Here is an 18,969-nt window from a genome sequence, read left to right as displayed (position 1 = left end):
TTATGTAATTATGAATATTTAGCATATTTTTTTTAGAAAGTATTTTGTAGTTGCATATATTTTAATCCTAATTTTATGTACATAATTTCAATATATAATTTGGTTTTGTAATTATGTGACACTATGTATAGTTACCTGTGCATCTATTAAAAGGATGCAAAATCCAACGGGTTTCGAGTTCTTTCCTCTCTTCATTACCCAATGCCTGTAAGCTAGAACTTCAATCATCTTTAGCCGGTCACCTGGACGCAAGGAGGAGATTGGTACCAGTTCAAATTGTTGTTCCATGCTGCAATGATTGTTAGAAAGAGAATATCTTAGTAAAATATATATAAAAATATATAAAGATGCATAATACCTGTTAATTTAAAATGCTTTTCAAAAAATCTTTATAGACTATATTTTTGGTGACGTTGGGGTCTCTTTTTTTGTCTTTTTTATGAGAATTTTTAAACCATGGGGAGTTGTTGCTCTTGACAGAGCTACATATAATTGACCATGACTAAAAACGGGTTTTGGAAGATAGATTCCGATTTTGTTTAGTGATTGGCCTTGACTTTTGTTAATCGTCATCGCGTAAGATATTTTGACGGGATGTTGGACTCTTTTAAACATATATGGAAGGACGTTATCTTTGTGAAACAAATTAATTCTTGGGAGGTAAACTTTTTGCCCAACTTTGGTTCCTGTGATGATTTCGGCTTTTATATGCCGTGTTAATAGTTGTGTTGTTATCATCCGTGTTCCGTTGCATAAACCGCCAGCTATATTTAGATTTCGTAATAACATTATTGGAACGCCAACTTTGAGCGTGAGCACGTGCGGAGGGAGGCTGGGGAAATTTTGTGAGTTGAGATACTCTGCAGGGTATAGTAATTATGCCTGGCCTCTGTCATTGTTATAAGGGATGGCAGAATCAAAACTTGTGTAAGTTCTTTCTGCTCTTTCGATCTTTTGAATAATTGCTTCATTAATTAGATCAGCGGTTTCATTTTTTGGACACACGATAGCTTGCTGTTGCAGTTGTAATGCATTTGGTTGTCGTAACAGATCGTCGTTGTATATGAATGATATAAGATTCGATAGACCATTTTCATCGTTGTTGATGTAGTATTTGTATGGTATTTTGACCCATGATACATTCTGAGGATCGCTATCATCTGGATCGCCAATATTCCCATCTCCAATTTGTAGTAACCATTCTGCAAATGATTTGATGTTTTGTTTCTCCATGTCTGTAAGGTTTGGTTGTAACAATCGCATATTCTCTTCTAGTGTAATATATGAAAATGCTTCCATAAAGGTGAATAAACAATGGAACCATTTAAAATATCGAGTTTGCTGCATCTTTTCTTGACCGGTAGAGTTTGACGAAAATCTCCACCTAAAATAAAACTAAGACCTCCAAAAGGAATATCCGAAGCATCGAAAATATCTCTTAATGTTCTGTCGAGTGTTTCTATGCATTTGCGATCATTCATTGGTACCTCGTCCCAAATAATGAGCTCCGTTTTCGTCAAGAGTGATGCCATTTGTGTTTTCTTCTTTATATAACAAACACTTTCATCAGTTAAATCTAGTGGTATTCTAAACCTTGAATGCGCTGTTTGCCCTGATGGTAATAGTAATGATGCAATACCAGAAGAAGCTACAGCTAAAACGATTTTCCCTTCAGCTCTTAATGATGTTGTAAGTGCTTTCAAAAGAAAAGTTTTTCATGTTCCTCCATGGCCGTATACAAATATTAGCTCTTGTTTTCGATTAATATTCGCATTGATAACCATATCATAAACCATCTTCTGTTTCTGATTCAGTTTGCTTAACAATATTGATCTTTCAACTATTAATGCATCACGATCATAATTTTTCTCTTGCATAATAAGCCTGTTTTGAAGATCTTCTAGTAAATGTTGAGGAATTGATGGTAAGCCAAAATCAGAAACATTTCTAGAATACTCATTTAGCAATATTTGGAGCTCATAAAGTATATACCCTTGTAACTCTTCTGAATTTATTATTATATTTGACATGTTCAGTGAATCAGCTGCACGAAGAGGTATGTCATCTTACATTAATTTCCATGTTTGTGTCCAAAGTTTTAGTGGGTCAGCTACATCACAATACATCAATATGTGGCAAAAGAGAGTACGTAGTTCTTTTGATGTCGCTGTTGCACCTGCTTCTTCCATAGCTGTTAACCATTCTCTGTCATCACCTAAAAGACCAAATGCTAAACACGCTTCGCGATACGTACAATAAGTACGGCCCCTTACCGTCATCAGATCCTTAAAAGAGGTACTACCTTTTTGATGACATAACAACATTCTTAAGTAAAAACTTCACCAAATGCAGGATGCATATACGACAGCCGACCAATTGATTGTTTGTTAAGATTAAATCTTCGTTTCCATCATTTCTCGTTTTCAACCCATACATATTCAAAAGGAAAGTCGAGGTATGTTAGATTCCTCCCGTCAGCAGAATCTCTGTTATAAATGAGCCACTCGGTAAGAGTTGTTTTTTTGCTTGCGGGATTTCGCACTACTGATTGCAGTCGTTGATTAGAACGAAATGTCACTAATTGCATGTCTTCTAAGTGAACAGAAATAATTTGGACTGCTGGTTATCTGTAATGTATCAGGAAATTGTAGATTCTCCAAGCAGCTTCGTGAGGACAAATGAATCGAGCATCAACAAAGTTCTATATTTCATCGATATTTGAAGAGCGTTCTGCATTTGTTGATGACGATGAGCCTAGTGGTTTCGGAATACGTGCTGCTATTCGGTCAGATCCTTTCGATATATATTTAAACAAATACTTTATTAACATGGTCCATCCACACCATTCAACGTTGATATGTGTGTGGAATTTGAGACATAGTGTACGATTATATGGAACAACGTATCCATTATCTAGATTGCATATTCCTGCATAGAAAAACAAATACGTAAGATGTTATTGACTACTATCTATAATTGATTCTACTAAATAAAATTAATGTTATGAATTTCCAACTAAAAGCTACTTGAAAAGAAAAAGTGCAAGAAGCTGGTTAGAAAGCAAGCTACAATCATGATCAACTAATTTGTTTTTTTTAGTATGTTTTTTTGTATTTTGTGAAATTCACAGTAAAAACTTCCTTTTGTCAATTTAGGTGTTCATATAAAGAACTGTCGTTCTTCAAATTATAAACAAAAAAGAAAGGAGAACATCATAAAGATTTTAATGTAAAATTCAACATACTGTTTTATCTATAATTATAAACTTAGTAAAACATAAATATATATTATTTCATAGAATAAAATAATCTAAAATTTGTAACTTAGAGTATACCTTTATCAACTGAAATTCCTGAGTTTCGTCTCCGGTAATGAACAAATCCATCTTTGTCAAAATATGTTACTTCGTTGAAAACTTTTGGGAACCTCTTTAAGCAAATATTGTCCTTGTTAAAAATACCAGATGGGCTGATTTCTAAATCTTGCATGCAAGGTGCATCTCTATTCACTAACCCACATGGTCCGTGCATCATCATTTCTGATACGACCTTGAAACCTTTTGGATCCGTTGTTGGATCTGGTAATTCAGCAGATATATAGCGATCAACATCACATGCTTCAAAAGAATTTGAAAGAGAGTGAATCCATATCAGTGTATGACAGTGTGGTAGACCTCTGATGATGTAGCGGAGGGGTACGTGATAGTACTATATTTTACTACGAAATACGTTACAAATTACACAAGTTTTAATTATTTATTTACAAATGGGATATACCTAAACCTTGCTACAACACTATAGGCAGTGTACCTAATCGTAGAGTAGTATAGTTTTTAGTAAGTCCGGTTCGTTCCACAGGGAGCGGGCTTATTGCACACTATATTTTTAAACAACTATATTTGTACAAAATATATATAATTATATATAATAATATATAAAAGGGGGTTTACCGTTTAATGACCGGTTTGTCGATTTATATTTTAAGCGAAGCGTATAGTAAATGACGATATTTAAATAACAATATAAATTAAATAACAATAATTAAAATGACAATAAATAAAAATACGAGGAAAAATGAAATAAAATATATTATGCTTATTTAAACTTCCGTAATCATGATGTTTGACGTGTTGATTTTAGTTTTATGCCCATGGGTTAATTGTCCTTTGTCCTGGATTATTTAATATGTCCGTCTGGTTTTTGTCCATAACAGTCCATCAGTCATAAATATAAAGTGCGAGTGTCCTCGTCAAATTATTATTATACCCGAAGTTAAATATTCCAACTAATTGGGGATTCGAATTGTAACAAGGTTTTAATACTTTGTTTCATGAATACACCAGGTTATCGACTGCGTGTAAACCAAGGTTTTACTACTTTGTTAACAATTACACCAATTACCCTTGAATGTAATTTCACCCCTGTTTTAATTATTCTAGTGGCTATTAATCCATTCCCGTGTCCGGTTAAATGAACGATTATTCGTACATATAAATACCCCGCCCATCGTGTCCGATCGAGTGTATATGGTAATTTATAGGGACGCCCAATTGTAAATCTTTATATTAACATTAACAAACTATCATTTAGTTAAACAAATATAAAGCCCATTAATAGCCCATAGTCTAATTTCCACAAGTGTCGTTCTTTTGTCCAAACCCCAATTATGGTACAAAACCCAATTACCCAATTTTAGTAATTAGCCCAACATCATGATTACTTCGTTTTAAATAAGCATAATAATAACTTAGTTACGAGACATTAATTTAAAAAGGAGAACATAGCTTACATTGATTATTTATCGCGTAGTGTTACACGGACAGAGCTTCGACTTTAAAAACCCGTAAAAATAACTTTTACATAACCCAAACTAATCTAATATAACACTAATCTATACTATATATACATATATATATTTATTTATATTATACTAGGGAGTATTATTATTATTATTTATTTTTTTTTTATATATTTTACATGCAGAACTCGAGAGCTTTTATAGCCAGAACTGAAATTCACTGCTCCGCGAGTCGCGGCCATTTTGGCCTTCCAGCTCCGCAAGTCGCGGAGGTTCCAAAACCAGCCCACAAGTTCAAGATCCAAGGCTGCCGACGGTTTTTATTTAAATATATATAATATATAAATAATTTTTATAATTATTTATATATTATATTATATTTATATACATAGTAGACTCGTAATTTTTTTTCCGTTGCGTCGAGCGTTGAGAGTTGGTTCATGTACCGGTTCCGGATTTTCGAACGTCCTTGCGTACGCTGAGATATTTTGTACTTTGCGTTTCGTAACTTGTACTCTTGTCATTTTTAGACGTTCCTTATCAATAAATTGAACCTTTTTAATTGTATCTTGTACTTTTGAGCTTTTTGGACCTTTGCATCTTCAATTCGTTATTTTCGCCTTTTGTCTTCGCACTTATTTAATATAAATGAATATTACATGAAAATGGAACAATTGCAACTGAAATCTTTACATATCGGAGGGATATTGATACTAAATATATGTTCATTTGGAGCACTATCAAATATCCCCACACTTGAACGTTGCTTGTCCTCAAGCAATACAGTCTTGAAATAAAACACACTAGAATCACTTCTTTATTCTTCACACTTTGTACATCAGTGATTTTGATACGGCGGTATAAACAATGATAGTAGCATTTGTGGTTTACAGTCCCACATGACTATGAAAATTTAGATCCGTTAGGAAATTGGATCTTTATGAAAACATTTGATCTTTTGAAAATTCAATCTAGTTTTTACCCTAGATAAGTTTTCCGGAATAACCCTTCACCGGTGTTTGCAAAATATTTTTGTGGGTTGGTGGGTTTCAGATTTGAAAATTTTAGCTCAAAACTTATGGTTTTGTGTCACCCACTTGCTAACGTTGTATTAGGAAAGCAACACGTCCAGTTTACTTGTCCCGTATATTACCTTTCGGTAAACTACCGTCCGGTTGTAAAGGAAAGCGATGAACAAGCAACTGTTAAGGCAATGTCCCGTGACATGCTTTTGATTATGGTCTTTAATGTGTCGGATGCAATACTATCCTTTGTAGGAGCAATAGTAAAGATCACCCTATAGTTTTTCGGTCTTGGCACAAGGTCCTGTCTTCGACCAATATGCAACCACCGTTCTTACGGTTGACACCCGATTTGGTTCAGGTGACCTAATGAATTCCAGGTGAATTCCTAGGATTTTACGTTTAATGAACGCATTGAAAATGGGTTTTCAGAAAACAAATCGGTTTTATTTTTGATCAAAATATTTTCTCGTTCAAGCTCGAGTTTAGATATCATCGAATTCCATGAGTTGTAATTCTCAATCTTTAAAGTCAATCTCAAGGATTGAGTAATATCAGGCTTAAAAGCTGATTTTTAATCTTTAAGGAGATTATCCTTTCTGGGGATCTGATTCATTAGTCTTATCCAGCTAATTTGCATGGTGCCTCCCCATTGTACGAGATAAATCCTTCTCATGGTTAGGATAAATCTGACCACTTGGCGACCCTGTTTAATGCTGAGGTCCGTGGATTTCCTGCTGATTTTAGAGTTGACTTTTCTAGATTTTTCGTCAACCTACAGCTGGTCTGGACGACAACTTCATGACCTAAATCAAGAAGCGCGTTTCTTTTTTCGGAAGACTTTACTTCCTTTAAATAATGGAATTGATTCATCGTGTAGATCCATCTTTCATTACAGTAAATCGGGTAAAACAGTTAATTTAGTCCAAAACAAAAGCACTTGCAATAAACTTTACAGAAACATGTGATAGATAGTTTTTAATTGAATAACTTGGCACATTCTCCCCACACTTAGTTTCTTTCTTTGCCTTTTTATTCTCCTTTATTCCATTTTAAATGAATTCAATCGTTTTAGGGTGTTTCTCAATTTATGTCCTTTCCGAGGTAACGATAATTTCGGTATTAACACCTAGTTTTCACCGTTCATAAATATGTATAAATATGATTTTGAATTCATTTATTTGAAAATTTTTAAAATTTTCACAAAATTTGGCAAATAAACCAAGTGTAAAATCCGAGAGAATTTATAACCCTTCCCCACACTTAAGATCATGCAATGCCCTCATTTGCATGAAATCAGACTCTAATTATAAATTCATGAGGGTGATTAGTGTAGAAAAGTGATTAAGAATACCTAGTTTGTACTTACAAAGCTCGTCGAATGATAGATGGCGCGCCTCACCGTTCATTCCTTCTTGTTTTATCACACATGTTTTTCTTTAAAAATGGTTGCTTTTCTGAACTGTTTGCTAATTTTTGAAAATGCGTATTTTACCCTAAGTTATCATGCATGTTTATTAACGAGTTATGCACTAACCCGAACCCCTATTTTAACGTTAAGTGGGGTTAGACTTCCCCACACTTAGCTGACGACATGTGAAGTCGGTAGAATAAGTTCCACGAATTAGAATAGTGAGCCAGTTATTTATATCTCGGGTGGTGTATAATATATCAATGGGTTTAAAGTTTAGACTCACCCAATCGTCACTACTTAATTCTTTTTTAAGTGTAGCTTTTAGTAAATGGATATGTCTCTTTTCTGGTTCTTGGTCAAATGGATCGATATACATCGACATACATATTTCTATAGGGTGGATAATTCCTAACATTTCCTTCCTTTTATTCTCAGGATCAAAGTTTTCACCTCTATTACCCAATTGGATGAAATTCGAGGTGTCATTATCTATTACAGCTCGTAGTTCATTTCCGGTGGATGACTCGTCTATTGAGAATATTGGGTTGGAAGGTTGTGGAATGGTGAATTTTGGGATTGGAGTAGATTCTTCTTCATTAACGGTACTTATTGTTCTCACCATTTTGGTCTCGGGGGTAAAATTTTCAACGTTATCGTTTTCCCAAGAGTACCAATTTGTCACCCTTACGTCTTCTTTATCCATTGATGGATCGATGATTTCGTCGGTAGAGGCTAATGTGTCGATATGTTGTGAAATTGGTAAGACTGAATAAAAAGTATCATCGGGATAGTTAGTGATTTCGGAGCTCTCGAATTCATCAAAATTCGATGATATGAGATTTTCTTGCACACGACTCCTCAGATCAACAGGTGTGTAGTCTGATAGAGTTTCAGCTTGCCGGTTTACAAACTCTCTCATTTGTTCATTTTGAGCATTGAGTTCTTCGAGTTTGATTTTCATATTGTCTAATAAATTTTCAGACACGTAATTTTCCTCGTCTACTGGTTGTTGAGTTTGGATATATTCTTGGGAATAATCCCAATTTGAATTGTGTTCTTCGTAATCGTTCCATTCAGGTTCCGTGGGTGCGTAATTTTCCATAGGAACGTAATAGTAACATTCCCATGTTGAGTGATAATCTCCACAGATTTCACAACCAGTTATTGTTTCGTCGTTCGCGATCCAAGATTGACCGAATGAATTGTTATCAACACTCGTTTGAGGGTATTGATTTAATTGATTTTGGAGTTCAAAAAGAGTTTCCAAGGCCCTGTTTTCAAAATTTTCCATTTTATTGCGATGGCCAAATTTTTAGCTACAATGTGGTGCATTTACTAATTATCCTATTAGTTATAAAAATAGAAAAACTTATATAAGTTGTCCAATTAATAGACTTTTCTGCTTTTGCCCACGTTTCGAATAGCCAAAAGATGCAGCAGGGAGCCAGAACCCTTTAAATCGGAAGCTCACAACTCAGCCACTAACAAATCCAACTATTACTACGAAGCAGAAAATTGTCAACGTCCATTAATTTAACCACTTAAATAATTTTTCTTTCTGTTTGAGATATTAGATAAGAAATAGAGAAAATTTCTAAGTCCTAAAAACTAAAGCGTCGAGAAATAAGAAAGAAAAAAAAAATGCGCGTCGAAAAACGTCGAAAAATAAAAATAAGAAAATAGCGCGTCGTAACTTAAAAAGGAATTAAAAACTAAGAATTAAAAGTTGCGTCTAAAAATATTAAAGCTTAAAAGAAAAACTATATCCCAAATGGTAATAACTTAAAAAGGTACTAAAATATAAAAACGGCGTCGCAAAATTCTAAAGCACCTAAATCTCAGTCTAAAGAAAAAGCACTTAAGGGATTTTACGGCAAAGCCTAAAAATCTAGAAGTAAAAATAACTATGGCAAAAACTAAGTTTAAAACTAAATATGAGCTAAAAATAGAAATATTACGCTAAAACGATTAAAAAGGGACAAAATATAAAAATATACAAAAAGTTGTAAAAAGTACAATTTTTATAAAAATATTATTTTTATATTATTTATTTATTAAAACTATTAATTTTACATATAATAAAACTAATTAATACTAAATACATAAATTAAATAAAAAGTAAAAGTAAAAATAAAACTAATAATAATAATAATAATAATAATTAGGTTAAATAATAATAATAATTAATTAAATCCCGTAATTAATGCAGGATTAGGGTTTCTGTCGCGTGTCAGAGAGGCTCCGCGAGTCGCGGCAATTAAAGCTTTAAACCCCGCGAGTCGCGGGGTTCAGAAATTCAGTTGACAGCTTGCAATATTCGACGTGTTTTTTCTTTATTTATTTTTTTTTTATTTTATTTTATTTTCTGTTTTCTGTTTTAAAATCTAAATATTTATATAATAAAAACTTATATTTAAAAACTAAAATAAAAATAGAACTACTTTATAATTTTATAAATAAAAATCGTAAAACTAGATTTATATATATATTTTATTTTTTATTTTTTTTTCGGTTTTTTTTTTTTATTTTTTATTTTTTTAATTTGATATTGTTTTTCTAAAAATATATTTATACAAATATATATTAAAAATATAGCGTTTCGCCAAGTTCCCCGGCAGCGGCGCCAAAAACTTGATGATGTAGCGGAGGGGTACGTGATAGTACTATATTTTACTACGAAATACGTTACAAATTACACAAGTTTTAATTATTTATTTACAAATGGGATATACCTAAACCTTGCTACAACACTATAGGCAGTGTACCTAATCGTAGAGTAGTATAGTTTTTAGTAAGTCCGGTTCGTTCCACAGGGAGCGGGCTTATTGCACACTATATTTTTAAACAACTATATTTGTACAAAATATATATAATTATATATAATAATATATAAAAGGGGGTTTACCGTTTAATGACCGGTTTGTCGATTTATATTTTAAGCGAAGCGTATAGTAAATGACGATATTTAAATAACAATATAAATTAAATAACAATAATTAAAATGACAATAAATAAAAATACGAGGAAAAATGAAATAAAATATATTATGCTTATTTAAACTTCCGTAATCATGATGTTTGACGTGTTGATTTTAGTTTTTTGCCCATGGGTTAATTGTCCTTTGTCCTGGATTATTTAATATGTCCGTCTGGTTTTTGTCCATAACAGTCCATCAGTCATAAATATAAAGTGCGAGTGTCCTCGTCAAATTATTATTATACCCGAAGTTAAATATTCCAACTAATTGGGGATTCGAATTGTAACAAGGTTTTAATACTTTGTTTCATGAATACACCAGGTTATCGACTGCGTGTAAACCAAGGTTTTACTACTTTGTTAACAATTACACCAATTACCCTTGAATGTAATTTCACCCCTGTTTTAATTATTCTAGTGGCTATTAATCCATTCCCGTGTCCGGTTAAATGAACGATTATTCGTACATATAAATACCCCGCCCATCGTGTCCGATCGAGTGTATATGGTAATTTATAGGGACGCCCAATTGTAAATCTTTATATTAACATTAACAAACTATCATTTAGTTAAACAAATATAAAGCCCATTAATAGCCCATAGTCTAATTTCCACAAGTGTCGTTCTTTTGTCCAAACCCCAATTATGGTACAAAACCCAATTACCCAATTTTAGTAATTAGCCCAACATCATGATTACTTCGTTTTAAATAAGCATAATAATAACTTAGTTACGAGACATTAATTTAAAAAGGAGAACATAGCTTACATTGATTATTTATCGCGTAGTGTTACACGGACAGAGCTTCGACTTTAAAAACCCGTAAAAATAACTTTTACATAACCCAAACTAATCTAATATAACACTAATCTATACTATATATACATATATATATTTATTTATATTATACTAGGGAGTATTATTATTATTATTTATTTTTTTTTTATATATTTTACATGCAGAACTCGAGAGCTTTTATAGCCAGAACTGAAATTCACTGCTCCGCGAGTCGCGGCCATTTTGGCCTTCCAGCTCCGCAAGTCGCGGAGGTTCCAAAACCAGCCCACAAGTTCAAGATCCAAGGCTGCCGACGGTTTTTATTTAAATATATATAATATATAAATAATTTTTATAATTATTTATATATTATATTATATTTATATACATAGTAGACTCGTAATTTTTTTTCCGTTGCGTCGAGCGTTGAGAGTTGGTTCATGTACCGGTTCCGGATTTTCGAACGTCCTTGCGTACGCTGAGATATTTTGTACTTTGCGTTTCGTAACTTGTACTCTTGTCATTTTTAGACGTTCCTTATCAATAAATTGAACCTTTTTAATTGTATCTTGTACTTTTGAGCTTTTTGGACCTTTGCATCTTCAATTCGTTATTTTCGCCTTTTGTCTTCGCACTTATTTAATATAAATGAATATTACATGAAAATGGAACAATTGCAACTGAAATCTTTACATATCGGAGGGATATTGATACTAAATATATGTTCATTTGGAGCACTATCAACCTCTCTTTTGAAATTCTATTGTGTATAAGACTGCAGTATATGTGATTGAAAATTAGCAGTTGTAGTAAAATATGAATGAACAAAGATAGTAAATAACTAAATTGTGAGAACAAATTTATATAAATATGTAAGAAATAATTATAAAAAAAATAAATAATATCATACCTGCTTTCCATATGCCCAACAACTCTTCTTCTTTCAAAGCAGAAACGTATAGCCTCACTTTTATATGAAAGATTCTTGAAATAATATCAGCACGATCATTTGCAGTTAAATGGGAATACTTGTGAAGATATCTTTTAATTTCTGGCCATTTAGTATTACAGGTAAAAGTTATGAAAAATCTTGGATTTCCATAAACGCGACAAATGGCCAACGCATCTAAGTAGTGACTATACATATACCTAGGGCCTCCTGTATATGATGCTGGCAAGATGGTTCTTGACCCTACTTCAAATCCATAATGATCACCTCTATCCAAAGCATCATATAATCCAGATAAGTATTCATTACGTATATCTCGTTGATTGCGCCTTACATAATCTAATCTATCTAATTCTATACTGTAATACACGGTAACTATGTACTGCTGAAATAACCTACCACATCTGGAGAGAAGACCAAACTGGTTAAATCTATCATGTAATTGGTAACTATAAAATGTATTCATAGTTAGCTTTTTCTTTCGGTTGCTTCTTGTACCGCTAACAGGTCTTAAAGTCATACCTGGATGATAACCGGGCTGACCATAGATAAACATTAAAGGAAACTGAAGCGACATGTATGATGGATGTAATTTATTAACACGTTGAGGTGTACCTCCTTTACACTCAATAATAAGATCATAACCGGTTTGAGTCCTATCATCAAAACCATAAACTAAAGCTCCTAATGCATCAGAAGTTGGAAATTCATATTTTCTAGAACCACCACACTAAACAACCTGATTCTTAAATCTGGCACATCCAACTCTTTAATTTTATCTCTTACAGTTCTAAAAAGTTTAAGTAACTCGTTATTTGAATCTAACACCTTTATTAAACTTATAACTATATCAGAATTAAGGCTGCCAGAATTGTTGGCAGTAAAAAACCTTAACCTATTACTCGTTTCATTGTCCGTATCGTATATATATAATTGTAAAAACCTTGGAGGATTTCCTTCTTCAGGACACAATGAACCTATCCAATGATAGACTTGCCCAGATATCTTAAATACATATGGTCCTCTACCATTATTGACTTCATCATCTATATGTGCACCATAAGAAGCCATGCTAAACATTTGATTATACGCTCTTATATTGTCCATAAAGTGCTTATTATTTAATAATTCTATAATCGTTTGTGGAGGAGTTTCTTCTCGAGGCAAAGAAACACGACCACCTTCGCAACAACGATTATAGTTTAAAGAAGATGGTGATACTCTTAAACGTTCCTCATACCAAAACATAGCACCACAGTAAGAACAAACACAATTGCAGTCACCAACATCTTCATATTCATTAGTTACATCTACAATTTATCGAACACGTAAGTCAGATAGATTATAGTAAATCTCAGTATATATTCAATTGATTGTTTAACCAATCAACTATGGTAAACATACCTAATGAAATATTGGAACCTTGATGAAATGATTCAATTGATTGAAGAGATGAAACAAACGGAGACGGACCTGAGGTAGAAAACACAAAAAACATAGCAGTATTTAGCAACACATATTATTTATATATATATATATATATATATACGTATACATATCTGATAGTCTGAAAAAAGTAAACAAAATGTTATACATACCTACGCAAGAAGAAGTTGCAGCAGAAGATAGGCCACGACCATTAAAGGAACCAAAGACAAAGGAATTAGAAGATACAATAGGTTCATTATAAATAGTGGATCCACCATCACTAACAGAACGTTGGTAAGTTGATTTTTTTCTTTTTTTTACAGGTTTAGAATGTGTAACACCACTGCAGCCACCAGAACTCGATGGAACAGCGTGATCCACAGACATTTCATTTTTCTTTTTAGGTGGCATTTTATGTTCTATTTTGTACCCATAACCTAGTGAAACAATTGCAGCATAAAAACCAAACCGCATACGCATAGATGGCAATACAAAAACCAGGTTACTAATGGTAATTAAAAAAGAAATACATAATAGATAACAAAATAATCTAAAATAGCCACATCCAGTATTTCAAGATTATTTCACTGAAAATAAATCAGAGCTGAAAAACTAAAACAGTAACATTGAAAATTGCCCTTTATATGCTAATTTTTTGTTATTAATTAAAGCGGGAGCAAAATTTAATAAAAATATGAGCAATAATAAAGGAAACAAATTATACCTAGAAATGCATACAACAGATAAAGCTGGAAAAGACCAAGATATCGAGCTGGAGAAGATGGAGCTAAGAAGGGGCAATCAGAGAATTCAAAAGATAGCGAGGTGAAAATGTTTACCGATGGAACTAAAAGGGGTTTTTTTTTGAGAGGGTGGGGAAAAGGGCAAAAAATAATACTGTAATAGTAATAGTAATAAAAATAAAAAGAAACAAAAAATAGAAGAATGGAGAAGAAGAAGTGGGAACAGGTGTGCATAGCAAAAAACTGATGCGTGTTTGTTCAGAGCACGTGGGTGTTCTAGGGGTAATAATAATAAAAAAAACAAAAAAAGGCATCGAACCCTGGTGTCTGGTAACTGTTGAACATGGGGAAACCATCTACACCAACCACGTAATCCTATCCTAACCGGAAAAATAAAATAATTAAGCTGAAATGACGGTGGGTTAAGCACAAAACGACAGAAATTCTAGTGACGATTAGTATATAAGGTTAATAATGATATTGTTAATAATGATACTTTTGATTAATAATAATAATAATAACACTAATGGTTACAAAAGTGATACTAATACTAATACTGATAATGATATCTTGTATTATTTTCATAATAATAATAATAATAATAATAAAAATAATAATAATAATAATAATAATAATAATAATAATAATAATAACCCTAAACATGATAATAATACTAACACAATTATTAGTGATAATAATAATAATTTTCATACTTGTATTTATAATCATAATACATGAAAATTTTATTATAATACTTATTTCAATAATACTAATATTAATGAAAAACAATAATTTTATCATTTTCATAATAATGCTAATAATATTAGTTGTTATCATTATAATAATAAATGATAATTTTTATCCTAATACTTGTATTTGTAAAGATAATAATAATTATATTACTAATAATAACAATATTGATAATTATATTAATGATGATCTTAATAATAATAATACTAGTAACAATAATAATAATAATAATAATGAAACTAATAACAATAACAATAATAATAATAATAATTAGTATTAATAATAATAATAATAATAATAATAATAATAATAATAATAATAATAATAATAATAATAATAATAATAATAATAATAATTATGAGGGATTACAATTACAATATTGATACTTATAATGATAATCATTCTAAGATCATATTTTTAATGATGTTAATAATATTAAAGTTTTAAAATTAGTAATAATATCATAAGTAATACCCATAGTAATAATAATAATAATAATAGATAAAATACTTATATTTATGATAATAGTAATAATAACAATTATGATACTTATAATACTAATTATAATACTAATAATAAAAATAACAATAATAATCATAATAATAACAATTATAAACATAATAATAATTACTAATAATAATAATAGAAATTTTAAAAGTGATAATTACCTCAATAAGCTTCATTTTTAAAAAAATAAATGCCCTGGACCGAGCTCGAACCCGTGACCTCTCGCACACCAGACCAACATACTAACCACTGCTCCATTCACGTTTTATCTGATTAATATCCCTCCAAATTTTATATATCCAATATTTATTTACCTCGCTATTTCATCTTCTGCTTCACCATACCCACCGACCAGAGTACCAATCCAGATAACAACGAATTTTGTAATTAATTTTAGGATTCGTATAGCCACAGAAAACGACTAGTAACTAATTACATTGTCTAAAATAGATTTAAAATAAAAAAAAATAACTGTAACAGTTAAATAAGAACGAGTATGAACTTGAAATCAATTTCGGATTTTCAAAACGTTTTAGCTCATGTTTTCTAAACAAAGTTGGTTCTAAATCAATCCTAGAAACTTTATAGATGATCGATTTCAACAAAAACGTTACAACACGTTCGAATTTTAGGATGAACATAATTGTTGACTTTTTAAAATTAATTCTAAACTTGTTCGCAAACACGAAAAACACCGTAACTTGACTTTTAAAATCAAATAAACACATGTTCTATATCTATATGATATGCTAACTTAATGATTTAAAACCTAAAAACACGAAAAACACCGTAAAATCGGATATACGCCGTCGTAGTAACACCGCGGGCTGTTTTGGGTTAGTTAATTAAAAACTATGATAAACTTTGATTTAAAAGTTGTTCTTCTGGGAAAATGATTTTTCTTATGAACATGAAACTATATCCAAAAATTATGGTTAAACTCAAAGTGGAAGTATGTTTTCCAAAATGGTCATCTAAACGTCGTTCTTTCGACTGAAATGACTACCTTTACAAAAATGACTTGTAATCTATATTTCTGACTATAAACTTATACTTTTTCTGTTTATATTCATAAACTTAAGTTCAATATGAAACCATAGCAACTTGAATCACTCAAAACGGATTTAAAACGAAGAAGTTATGGGTAAAACAAGATTGGATAATTTTTCTTGTTGTAGCTACGTGAAAATTGGTAATAAATCTATATTAATCATATCCTAACTAACTCATATTGTATTATACATGTATTCTAATATATTATGTAATCTTGGGATACCATAGACACGAATACAATGTTTTGACATATCATATCGACCCATCTATATATATATTTCGGAACAACCATAGACACTCTATATGCAGTAATGTTGGAGTTAGCTATACATGGTTGAGGTTGATTCCAAAATATTATATATACTTTGAGTTGTGATCTAGCCTGAGGCTTGTATACACGAGGTCGTGGATTGATTCGAGATAATATATATTGCTTTATTTTTCTGTACATCTAACTGTGGACAACTAGTTGTAGGTTACTAACGAGGACAGCTGACTTAATAAACTTAAAACATTAAAACGTATTAAAAATATTGTAAGTATATTTTGAACATACTTTGATATATATGTACATATTTGTTATAGGTTCATGAATCGATCAGTGGCCAAGTCTTACTTCCCAACGAAGTAAAAATCTGTGAAAGTGAGTTATAGTCCCACTTTTAAAATCTAATATTTTGGGATGAGAATACATGCAGTTTTATAAATGTTTTACAAAATAGATACAAGTAAATGAAACTAAATTCTATGGCTGGATTATTAAACCGAATATGCCCCTTTTTAGTCTGGTAATCTAAGAATTAGGGAACATACACCCTAATTGACGCGAATCCTAAAGATAGATCTATTGGGCCCAGCGAGCTCCATTCAAAGTACCGGATGCTTTAGTACTTCGAATTCATCATGTCTGAAGGGAGTCCCGGAATGATAGGGGATATTCTATATGCTTCTTGTTAAGGTCGGTTACCAGGTGTTCACCATATGAATGATTTTTATCTCTATGTATGGGATGTATATTGAAATATGAAATCTTGTGGTCTATTATTACGATTTGATAAATATATAGGTTAAACCTATAACTCACCAACATTTTTGTTGACATTTAAAGCATGTTTATTCTCAGGTGATTATTAAGAGCTTTCGCTGTTGCATGCTAAAATATGAACATGATTTGGTATCAGCATGCTTGTATAATATTGTTTAAAACTGCATTCGAGATTTACTTTGTTGTAACATATTAATATTGTAAACCAATATGTATTGGTAGTGTGTAAGTGTGATATTTTAGATTATCATTTCTGGATAATCTCGGTGGTGACTTTTTAACCTTGTCGATAAAATAAAGGTTATGGTTTGTTTTAAAAACGAATGCAGTCTTTGAAAAACGTCTCATATAGAGGTCAAAACCTCGCAATGAAATCAATTAATATGGAACGTTTATAATCAATATGAACGGGACATTTCAGTTGCTATCAGAGCGTTGGTCTTAGAGAACCAGAATTTTTGTATTAGTGTGTCTTACCGAGTTTGTTAGGATGCATTAGTGAGTCTGGACTTCGACCCTGTTTTTCTTCATAAACGATTACTTAACATTTTTTGTTGGAAACTATATACTATTAACATGTAAATATTATGTGATATATTAATCTCTTAACGTCTTTGATATTGTGTGATAGATGTCTACCTCTATTACAAATCCCATCGACTCACCTAATATTAATGAAGAGTCGAATATACTTTGGGAAGATTCACAAATTCTTGAAGAGGAACCGGAAGAGGAGGAACCGGAAGAGGAAGAACTGGAAGAAGAAGAGGTTCCGGAGGAAGAAATATTGATACCTATAGTAAATCGATTAAATAAAAAAAATCCTCAACCAACGGACCAAAGTCAAAAATGGTCAATGGTGTTTCCGCCAAGGAAGCAAAATATTGGGAAGATTACCAATTTTACGATGAATCGGATCCCGATGAGGATTCTGATGATGTTATAGAAATTACCTCGACCCAATTTAATAAAGCAAAAAAAAATAATAAGGAAAAAGGTATAAAAATAGAGAAACCTGATTCCAACCCCGATGAACTTTATATGTATCGGCAACGTCTGTAATTCCTAAAATGTAACAATAACCCAGGAACCTCTAAACCACCAGGTTTTTCTAAACCATTGTGTAAAATGACGGCTCGTATTAGAGGAACACCATATATCCATAGAAAATTAGGAAAACGAACCAAGTCCGAAGAAGATGAAACCAGTAATTCGGATTAGAGGGTTGTAATCATGTTGTGTATTATATGTATTGTAGTGTGCTTGTACTTTTATGTTCTATGTAAAAATTGTTTGTTAATTATCTTTTTCGAATCTAATCCTTGTCTATTTTACAGTATAAAAACAAAATGGACGTTAAGGGTAGACAACCGAATATTTTAGAAGACCTACCAGAGGATATGATTGAGGAAATATTGTCTAGAGTCGGTCAGAATTCATCAGCACATTTAGTTATGGCGAAATTAACTTGTCAAACATTTGAAAGACTTTCCAGAAATGCCTTAGTT

The 18,969-nt window shown here is 31.6% G+C and overlaps 2 protein-coding genes across 2 annotated transcripts; both read right to left on the bottom strand.

Moving 5' to 3' along the window:
• Positions 1-876: 876 nt before the first annotated feature.
• On the bottom strand, positions 877-1,233 carry LOC139900053 (uncharacterized). Its single transcript, XM_071882862.1, has one exon. It carries the CDS (start codon positions 1,231-1,233, stop codon positions 877-879), a length of 357 nt encoding a protein of 118 aa, XP_071738963.1.
• Positions 1,234-2,701: 1,468 nt separating this feature from the next.
• Positions 2,702-13,843, bottom strand: LOC139900052 (uncharacterized). The gene is made up of 7 exons (XM_071882861.1): positions 13,534-13,843; positions 13,340-13,408; positions 12,879-13,245; positions 12,675-12,797; positions 11,897-12,591; positions 3,335-3,616; positions 2,702-2,928 (listed from the first exon to the last, which is right to left on the bottom strand). The coding sequence occupies exons 1-7, from the start codon at positions 13,841-13,843 to the stop codon at positions 2,702-2,704; spliced, it is 2,073 nt and encodes a 690-aa protein (XP_071738962.1).
• Positions 13,844-18,969: the final 5,126 nt, after the last annotated feature.

Source organism: Rutidosis leptorrhynchoides, chromosome 3 (assembly GCF_046630445.1).
Source record: "Rutidosis leptorrhynchoides isolate AG116_Rl617_1_P2 chromosome 3, CSIRO_AGI_Rlap_v1, whole genome shotgun sequence".
Taxonomy (NCBI): domain Eukaryota; kingdom Viridiplantae; phylum Streptophyta; class Magnoliopsida; order Asterales; family Asteraceae; genus Rutidosis; species Rutidosis leptorrhynchoides.
Note: the sequence above shows the minus strand (reverse complement) of the source record. Positions and strands in the feature narration are given on the sequence as shown.

What these genes read in the sequence shown, in the direction of transcription:
- LOC139900053 (XM_071882862.1), bottom strand. Translation starts at nt 1,233, where the DNA reads ATGGAGAAACAAAACATCAAATCATTTGCAGAATGGTTACTACAAATT.
- LOC139900052 (XM_071882861.1), bottom strand. Translation starts at nt 13,843, where the DNA reads ATGCGTATGCGGTTTGGTTTTTATGCTGCAATTGTTTCACTAGGTTAT. An exon ending in TGCAACTTCTTCTTGCGTAG is followed by an intron (nt 13,409 to 13,533) that starts GTATGTATAACA and finishes TTTCTACCTCAG; the next exon opens with GTCCGTCTCCGTTTGTTTCA. An exon ending in GAAGAAGGAAATCCTCCAAG is followed by an intron (nt 12,798 to 12,878) that starts GTTTTTACAATT and finishes CAATTCTGGCAG; the next exon opens with CCTTAATTCTGATATAGTTA.